We start from the raw sequence: 12,642 nt of genomic DNA, 5'->3' as shown, positions 1-12,642 counted from the left end.
ATTATATCTTTTATTTACTTGTAGTCAAATGGCCACCCCATACGGGATTATGGCGTCTGACAATAGATAGATAGATAGATAGATTTTTATGCCCAATTACTTAAGCTAACAAAGAGCAGGTAAAAAGTAAGTCAGGCTATTCCACACATTAGCATAAATAAGTTAGGTATACCGAACAGTGTACAGGAGTAGTAGTAGTAGTTGTTTCCTAGGCAGTCTGGCCAAACAACTTGAGGCTGATTGGCCAGTGTATGGGAGGTGTCTGTCTTTCTGTTGCCCATCATATGTAATCCAGCCCACAATATACTGGCCATACAAAAACCATAATGAACACGTTGCCACAAGTGGTGACAATGGTGACCTCATAAACTCGGAATTGTATGTTTGTGATAATAAGATAGCATGGTTTATGTTCAGCTCCATATATAGTGGCCCCTTACTTTGTGCAGCCTCTGTCTGAGCAGACCACAATTTTCACAGTAATATTACTCTACACCACGACCCCATTCACATGGTAACCAACACATTTTGTGTGGCAATGAGGGGCCAAAAATTGCATACCAACATTCAATTCTTGCTTACTAAGATTCAAAATGCCCTCTGACAACTCAAGTGGGAGTGAGTATAAGGGTTGCGAGGACTAACCTCAGACCTTGGAGGTTGGAGGCAATGCTCAGACCTTACCATCTAACCTCTCAGCCTCCCTCCCTCTCAAAACAATCAAGCAGCACTTCATCATATGGGTAAAAGAAAATCCCACTTATTTTCAACTTATTACTATTATATTCTTCTTCGCGCATCATTTTAATATGCTAAATAATGATCACTGAGTTCCCATGCTTACTTCACTATACTGTATACAATGCACATATACTGTACTTAGGAGAGCAAAATTTTTCAAGAGGGTCAAAATGGGAACTTAAGGAAATTTTTTGGATTTTCTTAATTACATTAATAACATGACACTCATTCATATGGATTAATTTACGTGATTCTGTTTGCACTTATTTTTTTTTTTTCACGATATATCAACCATGCAATGTGAGGGCGAAGGCTCTCAGTTCATATAGATCAATTTACATGATTCTGTTGGCACATTTTTTTTTCTTTTCTTTTTTTTATTACGATATGCTGACCATGCAAAATGAGGACAAGGGCCATCTATACATAAATTCCCAAAATCTGTACAGTATTTGATAAGTATTTTGAACTCTGAACTTCAAAGGTTGGTGAAAAATACATACCTGACCCTCCATGACTACTACTCACTAACCTTTTTCAACAGGAGCCTTCTTGAGAGAGGAAAGGAGTGTAGCAATCGCCTTCAACACAAAACTTATCTCTGCTATCCTGTGTCTGCAATAATAAAAGTCTTGTACTGGCATGAACAAATATCCATTCATCATCATCATCATCATTATAACCATCCCAACCCTTATTCCTTCCTTAAAAAAAAAAAAAAAAAAAAAAAAAAAAAAAAAAAACAAGGATAGGATCCAAAGACAATGAGGGGACAAAGAGGCAAGAGCACCATCAAACAGAATGCACAGTGAAACAGGCTATAAATCACAAATGCATCTACAGTCTTCAAAATCCTGGCTATATATCTCAAGCAAATTTTTTTGTTTTTAACCATATCGCACACCATGAGTTATCATTAGGTTTTGGTTCCCCATACAGAACCAAAACCCCGCTCAGGCTGCCTCCACTCGCGCGGAATGGGAAAAAATTCAATGGCCAAATATACCCTCGGACAGTGCTTATACCGTTATAAATCACATCCCATCATCTTCGCTGATATTTATAATATCAGATAAGCAAAAAAAAAAAAAAAAAAAAAAAAAACATAAAACAGATGAATAAATGTACAGAAATGAAGCAAGAATAAACCTTATTTAGGTGAAAACTAGCTTCTCATAACTTCCCAACATCAATGTGAACAATTTTTCCTGTTAAACGCAGTTGCAAAGGACATGTCTATATGCACAATTTCACGATCTTTCAAATGAGTCTGGTTTTGAGTTGATACATCCAATAATTTTTGAGTAAATCCAAAAAAACTACAAAAATGGCCTAAAAAGTCTGATTTGTTTATGATTTCTTATGTCATTAGTGACACTGTAACAAACATATGTAAATTCTATCCAGTTTTGTAGCCCAAAGGTTAAGGATGCCCATGATATAAATCACAGTGTTATAATCCTTACTGTTACTGAGAAAATGAATTTTCAAAAGTTATGATGGGTTGTGCACAGTGACAGCACCTACACTCAGTATGCATAAGAAATCATCAGCTTGATCATGTTTCTTCAGATTTTTTATGCGACCTACACTTTACAAGTAAAATGACTGAGAGATTAGCAACGAAATGCACCATATTTTCCCTGCGAGAAATATACAGTAAACACACAATTTATGCCCTACAATACAATAATATAAAAACTAGACACATTAACTGGTTACTCATCCTCTAGCAGTGCTGTAGTGTTTCCTGAGAGGAGATAGAGTTGCAGACAGGAGGACAGGTACAATCACAGCCTGTGCGTCTGTGTGTGTGTGTGTGTGTGTGTGTGTGTTCTTACTAATTGTTCTTACCTAATTGTATCTTTGCAGGAATGAGTCAAGTTTGTACTGTCCCGTGTCTTAAACCATATTTATCATACATATCCTTAAATTTGTGAATTGTTTTGGCACACATTATTTCATTCGGTAGTGCATTCCATTGATCAATTGCTCTGTTTGGGAAACTGAATTTCCTTACATCTTTATCACCTCTCTTCTTATGCAGTTTTTTGCAGTGTCCTCTTGCTGATGCTTCTCCATATGTTAAGTAATCATTTATGTCTATTTTCTCCTTCCGTGATATGCACTTATATAGCATTATCATGTCACCTCCTTTTTTTCTCTCCTGTAGTGTTGGTAGTTTCAGTTTATTTAGTCTTTATTCGTAGCTTAGGTCCCTTAAGCTTGGTATCCATCTTGTAGTGGCCCTTTGAACTTTTTCAATCTTATCTATGTGCTTTTTGAGATGAGGACTCCAGACTACTGATGCATACTCCAGGGTTGGTCTAATGAATGATGTTATTATCCTTCTTAGCATGTCTTCTATGTATGTGAATGTTATTCTCATATTTGCAAGCAGTGTATACATGTTTCGTACCTTCTCGCTGATGTGGTCAGCCGGAGATAGTCTGTTATTGATAATCACAACTAGGTCTTTCTCTCTTTCTGATGTGTATAGGGTTTTATTTCCTAACTTATAATCCCAATCAGGTCTTTTTCCACTTTTACCAAACTTGATTACATGACACTTGTCCACATTGAATTTCATTTGCCATGTACTACTCCATTCATGAAGTTTATTTAATTCTTCTTGTAGCTCTTTACATGAGTCTGTGTTAGTAATTCTCCTTTGTATTTTTGTATCATCTGCAAACATATTCAGATAGCTCTCATTTCCAGTGTTACTGTTTATATCATTTATATACACTAAAAACATGATTGGTGCCAGCACTGAACCCTGTGGTACTCCACTAGTCACTTCTTTCCATGATGAGTAGTTTCCTCTTAGTACTGTTCTCATTTCTCTTTTTATGAGAAAGTCTTGCATCCAACAAAACAGTTTGCCTGAATTTCCTCCTTGATGGTACAGTTTCCATATAAGTCTTTGGTGTGGTACTGTGTCAAAAGCTTTCTTGAAATCTAAATAGATACTGTCCACCCATCCTTCTCTTTCCTGTATTGTGTTTGTTACTCTGTCATAGTAGCTCAACAGATTGGTAACACATGATTTTCCTTTTCTGAAACCAAACTGTCTTTCTGTTATCATACTGTGTTCTTCTAGATGATTTACCCAAGCTTTTCTTATAAGCTTTTCTAATACCTTGCTTACAATACTGGTCAGTGATACTGGTCGGTAGTTGAGTGGATTTTGTCTACTTCCTTTCTTGAATAAGGGGACAATATTTGTTTTCCTCCAAATATCAGGTAGTTTACCTTGACTCAAGGATTTCTTGAAAATTAAAAATAATGGTTTACTTAACTCCTTTGCACATTCTTGTAGTACCCAACATGAAATTTCATCAGGACCACTTGCTTTTCCTCTGTCCAATCTACTTAACTCCTCCTATATTACTTTTTCTGCTATTTGTATATCTGGTAGTATGTGTAGACATGCATGTTCCACACAGTCCCTCTCAAAAATTTTTTCTTCTGTAAAAACTAATTGGAAATTCTCATTTAGCGCTTCACAAATATCTTTCTCTTGTGTATAAGTGATTCCCTTGTCCATAATTGATTGTATTATATCTTTTACTTTGGTTTTGATTCTGATATTGCTGTAAAACAGCTTTGGTTGATCACTACTTTTATTTATTATATCCTCCTCAAACTGTTTTTGGGCTTCCCTCCTTATTCTTGTATAATCGTTTCTTGCCTGTTTGTAATTATTATACGTCCTTTCACTATTATGTCTTCTGTATCTATTCCACAACAAATCTCTTCTTTCTTTTGATTTTTTACATTCTGCATTGAACCATTTCTGTATTTTCTTATCTGCTTCTTTGTGCTGTGGGATGTACTTCTGGACTCCTATTTCATAAAATTCATAGAATTTTTTATATACAGCATTTAAATCTTGTCCTCTAAGCTCATTTTCCCAATCAACTTCCAAGAAATACTTCTTTAGGTCTTGATAATTTCCCTTTTTATAGTTTAGGCTCTTTTTGTAACTGTCATTGCTGTTTACTATGTCATATGCTATCCTGAAGTTATAATTTAGTACTGCATGATCGCTTTTGCCGAGTGGAGGGTGATATATTAAACAGGTCAATATCATTTTCTTGCCTAGTAAATATTAGATCTAGCACTGAAGGTACATCAAGTCCTCTTTTTCTGGTGGTTTCCCTCACATGTTGCATTAGGAAGAACTCTTGTACGAGATCCAGGAGCTTTTGGTCCCAACAGCTTTCTTGGCTAATTATATCTAGAGTATTTCAATTTATACCTGTATTGAAATCCCCAGTTAGTATAATTCTTTCTGATTTCTCTTCCATTTTATGTAGTAATGATCTTAAACTCTGAAAAGTACTCTCTGCCAGGTCCTCATATTCATCTCTTTCCCAAGTGTTTGATCTGGGTGGCATGTACAAATTGGCTACAATTACTTTACCTTCAGATGTGTTGATCTCTACTGCAATCAGTTCTACTTGTGATGGTATATCTAGTTTTATTTCATTGACTTTTAGATTTTTCTTAGTTAATATTATAATTCCTCCTCCTTTTTTTAATTTTCTGTCTCTTCTCCATATATTGTATTCCTCTAAGTTTAGTATGTCATTGGGTATCCTTGGTGTTAATTTTGTTTCAGTTAGGCATATTATTTGTGGTTCATTTTCTCTGACATAATCATTCATCTCTAGTAATTTAGATACCATTCCATCCACATTTGAGTACATCAACTTTATCATCTTGTTTATATACTTGTCATGACATGGTTCTACTACCTTCCTCCTTTTTATTCCATCCTGTCTGTGTACCACTTTCGTACCTGCAATCCTATTACTTTGTAAAAAAAAATTTCTTCTTCTCCTCTTCTGATCTTCCCTCATTTTTTGTTTTTGCTTCCTCCCTTTTCTCTTCCAGTAATTCCAGTTCCTCTTGTGTTAGGCATCTTTTTATCCATACAATTTTGAACTCCTCTTTTTCCATAAGATTCTTTGCATTTTTTAGTATCTCTTCCACAGTGTTTACACTCTGGAAAGTCACCTTTAGAGGTATTGTCTTCCTTTTCTCATATTTCCCAAACCTTTTGTGTTCCTCTATGTCTTTACTACAGATTTCCTCTGATACTTCTTTCAGTAAGCTCATTACATTTGCCATCTCCTTTTTGTCTCTTGTGATCTTGTTTTTTACTTCTTCCTCTTCTATACTATAGATTTGTTTATATCTACTGAATCTCTGACTAACTTTGGAATGTTTTGGATTATTCTTTTCACCTCCTTTTTAATGCTTTTTTCCTCCACCCTTGTTTCTAGGTCTTTCTTTACTTTCACCATTTCAGCATACGTGGTTTCCACATCATTTTTGTAGCTTTGCACAGCTTCATTCACCTGTGTTATCTTCTCCTCAATATCACTGCTCTGGTCTATAAGACTACTTACTTGCCTAATTGTCTCTGTGTCATTTTTGAACTCTTCCATAACACTCTCGTGATTGACTAATGTACTTGCCATTTCACTCATTTTCTTCCTAAGTGTACTCAATTCCACTGTTAGTTCACTGATGGTTGTGTCTTTCTTATTGGCCTCCCTTCCTAGTTTTTCTATTTCTTCCTTTTGGAGTGCATCTGCTTCTTTATTTTATCAATTTCATTTTTGAAAGCCATTTCTAGTTTGTTTACATGTTCAACCAGTCTATTGTGAGTTTCCACTTCAACCAGTTCTTGGTAGAGATCATCATTTTGCTTTTTACCTTTATCCCTTTTCTTTATCAACAGCCATACCACGTTGAGTACACCGCTTCCCGTCCGATCAGCGAAGTTAAGCAACGTTGGGTCTGGTTAGTACTTGGATGGGTGACCGCCTGGGAACACCAGATCCTGTTGGTATCCCTACATGTCAAGTGGGGTTGGTGGAGGATTAGTGCCCCTCCCTGTAAAACAATTAACTCTAAGCCCTTGGCCACCCCGTCTGGGATACATGGCGTCTGGCAATGAATGTATGAAATGAATGTCCTTTTCTTTTCCAAATTTGCTTTACTAAACTATGTATCCATTTTGCAATACCAAAAGTGCACAGCATGTACTTACAATCCCCGTGTTGTTGTAGTCTAAACAAACCTTAGATGACTCAGCATATTCTTTCGTCTTGGTTATCTTTCCTGTTTGAACAAGTCTTGTTTAAACTTATTTTTTTCATTTTAATAATGAAAAATCATTTAGTCTAACCTGGTACAGAGCTTGACTCATACAAAGATACTAATTTAAGTAATGCCACTGGCCGTGTTGGTTCGGTATGGAGCGCCGATGTCGCACGTCCGCCTCGATTGAATCCCTGTGTGTGTGTGTGTGTGTGTGTGTGTGTGTGTGTATTTACCTAATTGTATTTACTTTTTTTTTTTTTTTTTTTTTTTTTTTGTGTGTCCGACCCTGGGCATAGGCTTCACAGCCTGCTATCAAGGCCCAGCAGTCCTCCTACATACCATGCACCTCTACATGTCACCACTTCGGCGCTAACACCCACCGTCCATATTGAATACATGCTTGGGCTGTCTCATACAGGACTGGTGTGATATACAGGAAATGAGCTACACTCGTGGGGTCCAGTCTCTGTTTCTCAATAAGTCAAATTTAGCTTTAAACTCGTTTAAGTTTTTAGACTGGACAATCTCTTTGTCCACGTTATTCCACAGGTCTATACATCTATAAAGAAAACTATATTTCTTGATATCCTTCAAGCAGTTTGGCTTCCTCAGTTTCATCCCGTGTCCTCTTGTTACTCTCTTATCCCATAAAAACAGATCTTCTTCGTCAATTTTATCTACTCCCATCATGGTCCTGAACACTGCAATCATGTCGCCTCTCCTTCTCCTTTCTTCTAAGGAAGGAAAATCCCGCTTTTCCAGCCTCTCTCTGTACGACAGATCTGCCAGACTGGAGACCATCTTGGCTGCTGTTCTTTGTATTCTCTCAATCTTGTATATATCCTCCTTTTTGTGTGGGGACCACACTACTGCTGCATATTCCAACCTGGGGCGAATCATGGCCACTATTGATTTTTTCATCATCTCCTCATCCATATAATGAAAAGCTACTCTTACATTAGTCAGGAGTTTATATTTCTCTCTAACTGTCTTGTTAATGTGCTTTTCAGGTGACAAACTGTCCTGGACCAGCACACCCAAATCCTTTCTCTTCTCTCGCTTTTGTGATTGGTTCATTACCCATCAAATAATTCAATGATGGTCTTGGTACTCTTACCAATTTCCAATATTTTACATTTCTTTGCATTGAATTGAATTTCCCACATCCGGCTCCATTCGTGTATCCTATCCAGATCCTCCTGCAGCATTTTGCAATCCTCCTCAACCTCTACCTTCCTCATGATCTTTGCATCATCAGCAAACAGACTTGCATAACTGTTCACTCCAGCTACCATATCATTTACGTAAATCAGGAACATTACTGGTGCCAACACCGAGCCCTGTGGGACTCCACTTATTACTTCCCTCCATCCAGACAACTTATCCTTTATTACTGTCCTCATTTGTCTGTCTCTCAAAAAGTCTCTCATCCATTCTAGGAGGTTCCCCTTCAGTCCTCCTATATGCTCTAGTTTCCACATTAGTCTCTTATGGGATCCCTTGTCAAAGGCCTTCTCCAAATCTAAATACACACAATCCATCCAACCTTCTCTTTCCTGAAGCACCTCAATCGCTCTTGAGTAAAAACTCAACAAGTTGGAAACACATGACTTTCCACTTCTAAATCCAAACTGGCTATCAGCCAAAATATTCATCTCTTCCAAATATTTTATCCATCTATCTTTCAGAATTCTTTCACACAATTTTGCAATCATGCTGGTTAGGGACACTGGTCTATAATTCAGGGGTTCTTCCTTGTTTCCTCCCTTATAAATTGGTACCACATTTGCCATCTTCCATTCTTGAGGCACTTTCCCCTCTTCCAGAGAACACACAAGTAAACTGTGAATCTTATCTGCCAGTTGTTCTCTGCATTCCTTCAGTACCCAATTAGAGGGTCCATCTGGTCCTGGGGCTTTCCTTACATCTTGAGTTTCTAGTAGTTTATACACTTCCTGTACTTCCACTTTTATATCTTTTATCACTACATTTCTAGTCACTACCTCCGTTTCCACAAACTCCTTTTCATTAGTGAAAACTGACTGGAAACTTTTGTTCATTATTTCTGCTTGCATTGCCGCATCCTTATAGACCTCTCCTTCTACTTTCAGTTTGGTGATTCCTTCCTTTTGTTTCAGTTTGCCATTAACAAATCTATAAAACAGTTTGGGTTCATCCTTACATTTGTCTATTATACCTTTTTCAAAATCCCTTTCTTCTTCTCTGCACATTCTTGTGTATTCATTTCTAGTTCTTTTATATTCTTCCTTTGTTCTGTTGTTACCTCTTTTTCTCCAATTGTTCCACGCCGTGTCTCTCTCTTTTTTTGCTATCACACATCTTTTATTAAACCACTCTTTCTTCCTGTTTTCTTTCCCCTTTACTCTTGGCACAAATTTTTCCACTCCCGAATTATACAGGTCTAGAAAAATATCCCACTTCCTCTGTATCTCTGTTGTTTCTCTGAATTTTCTCCAATCTGCATTTTCAAAAAATTTTCTCAATCATGTAAAGTTTGCTTTCCCAAAGTTGTACCTTCCCTGTCTATAAAGCTCGTCTCTTGGTTCCACGTTCCCTGTTATCATCTGGAACTCAATGACCACATGATCACTTTTTCCAATAGGACACAGATATTTCAAGGATTCTATTACATTGGGTTCTTTGGTAAACAGTAAGTCTAGTCTTGCTGGTGCGTCCTCTCCTCGGAACCTTGTCTCTTCTTTGACCCATTGCGTCATCACATTGTTCACTGCTATATTTAATAATGTAGTGCCCCACGAATCCTCGCCGCCTCCTGAGTCCCACTCCTTCCAGTTCACCTCTTTACAATTGAAGTCACCCATTAAAATTATATTGCTGCTTTTCTCAATCAGTTTCTGTAAATAACATGCCATGTCTGACAGCATTTCCTGGTATTCATCATCACTTCATGCTCTTGTCTTAGGGGGAACATACACTACTGCCAAATCTCACTTGTTATTCTCTCCAGTTTCTAATTTCACATTTATCACTTCAGCCCTGCCTTCTCCCATTTCCACGGTATCTACATTTACTTTGTTCTTCACTGCTATCATCACTCCTCCTCCTGTTTTTTCTTTTCTGTCTCTTCTCCACAGTTTGTATTTACCATCTCCCATATGAACATCAATATCTTCTCTTAAATTGGTCTCTACAAAGCACATAATGTCGGGTTCATGTATCCTCAAAAGATCGTTGATTTCTAACCGTGCCGATATTAAACTATCAACATTAGTATATGCCACCTTCCAATGATTTTTGATGTTTTCTATACCCTCTTTTCTCCTTCTCTCCGCCGGTACCACTTCCTTAACTTCTGATCCATGACTCTCTGATAAAACACGGTCTTCTCTTTCTCTGTTCTCTGTTCGTTTTTTACCTTTGCTTCTTTTACTAAGTCCTTTATTTTAGCTCTTTCTTCCTCATTTGCATCTCCCCTTATCCAAACATTTTTAAACCCTTCCTTGTCCAATAGTTTCCATGTTCTACTGATGATTTCATTAACTGTTGCTTGGGACTTAAATTTTACCTTCAATGGCCTTGCCCCTCCTTCCTCGTACTTTCCCAACCTAAACACCTCTTCAATCTCTTCTTGAGCTTCGTTGTTTTCCTCCATGACTATTGATATTATTTCTTTAACCTTACTCAGTTCTTCTCTTTCTCTGTCTGATCTTATTGTTATACGTTTTTCTTTAACTCCTGAAATTATTATACATTTTTTCTTATCTGCTACATCTCTAACTAAAGATTCTCTACTCAACACCCTAACCACTTCCCTCTCCACTTTTTCCTTGCTTTGTTGGTCTATAATCTCTCTTAAATTTACATTTCCTTTTTCCTGAATTTTCTTCCACCCCTTATGTTGCTCCTTGATTTCTTTAATGTGCTCTTCCTGTATTCTTGATTTGGATTCATACTCATCTAGTTTGCTTTTCATCATGTCCCTTTCCTCTTCCAACCTCTTATTCTCCCTCTTAAGCCGTTTTATTTCATTCGAGGCTGATTCATTGTTCACTTTTAATTCAGTAACTTCCCTTTCTTGTTCTTCACTAAATGTACAGATTTTTTCCAGTGTACTCCTTAAACTTTTGATCTCATTTTCCTGTTCTATGGTCCGTTCCTGTAACTCTTTAATTACTGCCCATACCTTTTTTATCTCCTGGTCATTCCTCTCCTCTGTTTTCTCTACACCTGCTATTCTTGTCTGGTTCGACTTAATACTTCCTTTTCCCACATCCTCTTCACAAAAGCCCTTAAATTCTTTCTCACTGATCGTAAACAATGCACCATCCGTTTCCTCCATGATTCAACCATATGGAGACAGTTTTCACTTTATCTTGTCTCTTTTATGACCGAGACCGCATTTTTTTTTTTTTTAATACTGTCCGACGGGACCACCAATCACGCACTCATTAACACAGTCACAATTAGGCTCAGCTTCCTTTCGTCGGTGATTCAGCGATTTTTTCCCCACAATCCTTGAAGAGGTCCGTCTCTGTCGGCGACCCGTGTGTGTGTGTGTATGTGAGTATTTGTGATGTGTGTGTGTGTGTGTGTTTGCAGTGTGATTTACTGCTGCTTGCTTTCATCAGTATGATGCTAATGAAAGCACAGTCCTGTGCAGAGCGGCACATCGCAAACAGGACATATATAGCTGGTGTCCCTTCTCCTCTTGTGCAAATAGCACAGCACACACCGCAGCATTTTCTTGTCGGGGATTCTCTACAGGGTGTGGTGCAGTGTTGCGTCCAAGCGTGTCCTGTCATCCACATATCGACTGCGCTCGGATGGTGGTGCTCCTCCATCTCCTCGCCTCCGTACTCCTGCTGGAGGTGCAGTGGCAAAAGCTAGCCAAGTAACTCCTGATGGGCCAGCTACTGCGGGAGGTGGAGCGGTCATGGCAGTAACGGACCGAGTAACTCCTGACAGGCCAACTACTGCGAGAGGTGGTGCGGTCATGGTAGTAACTGGCCGAATAACTCCTGACGGGCCAGCTACTGTGGGAGGTGGAGTGGTCGTGGCAGTAACTGGCTGAGTTACTCCTGACAGATCAGCTACTGCAGGAGGTGGAGTGACGGTTGCAGGAGGTGGAGCGATTGTTGCAGGTAAAGCAGAGGCTGAGTTGATGGACTGGTTGCTGCAGGTACAGGTGGTCGTCGTCACGAGGTCAGGGGCATGGTGAAGGGCATGACCTGATGCTGGCCACTCCTTCCCCCGGAATACCAGGAGTTTGTGGCATATGTACTCCTGATCTTCTTGTTCACTGTTCTGAGAATGTGATGGAATCTCCTGTCTGGACCCTTTACCTTCCCATGCACTTGCTTAGGGACGGTGGTGTCACTGTGGAAGGTGGACACCATACTTACAATACATTTGTCCTTTCACAGCAACACCATTATATTGCCCTTGTGCCTAGCTTCCAGTCCATCATCAGGAAGGCATCTAGCACTGCTGACGTCCTGCAGCTCCCTCGGTGCTCCCCTTGCCAGTCGTACTGTGCCACACACACACACTTCCTCTGTGAAGAGGCGTTCGCACAGTGATAAAGAATTGTAATAATTGTCCATATACAACTTGTATCCTTTGCCCTTCAAAGATTCAGTGAGGCCCCACACTGTGTTTTCTAGAGACTTCTTCTCCCCCGTGTATACAGTACTTCGAAATTCCAAATGTAACCACTCCTTGCCTCAGCCAAGATGTAGAGTTTGATGGCATACTTTAGGGGCTTCATAGTGTCTTATACACAGAAGGAGAGCTGTCCCT

General features: G+C 38.7%; 1 protein-coding gene and 1 non-coding gene across 2 annotated transcripts in view; one reads left to right on the top strand and one right to left on the bottom strand.

The window, feature by feature from the left end:
• The window catches only part of LOC145415010 (protein MON2 homolog), a 1,148,323-nt gene that overhangs the window by 22,481 nt on the left and 1,113,200 nt on the right, over positions 1–12,642 (bottom strand). Inside the window, exon 32 of the mRNA XM_080284427.1 lies at positions 1,274–1,356. Within this exon, the coding sequence (XP_080140553.1) occupies positions 1,274–1,356 (83 nt within the window). The remainder of the gene's footprint in view (positions 1–1,273; positions 1,357–12,642) is intronic.
• Positions 6,489–6,607, top strand: LOC145415267 (5S ribosomal RNA). The gene has a single exon (XR_013900044.1). It is a non-coding gene; the product is annotated as a 5S ribosomal RNA (ribosomal RNA).

This window comes from Coenobita brevimanus, chromosome 101 (assembly GCF_032717465.1).
Source record: "Coenobita brevimanus isolate Jiangsu-jjx chromosome 101, ASM3271746v2, whole genome shotgun sequence".
Classification (NCBI taxonomy): Eukaryota; Metazoa; Arthropoda; class Malacostraca; order Decapoda; family Coenobitidae; genus Coenobita; species Coenobita brevimanus.
This window is presented reverse-complemented; position numbering and strand designations above follow the sequence as displayed.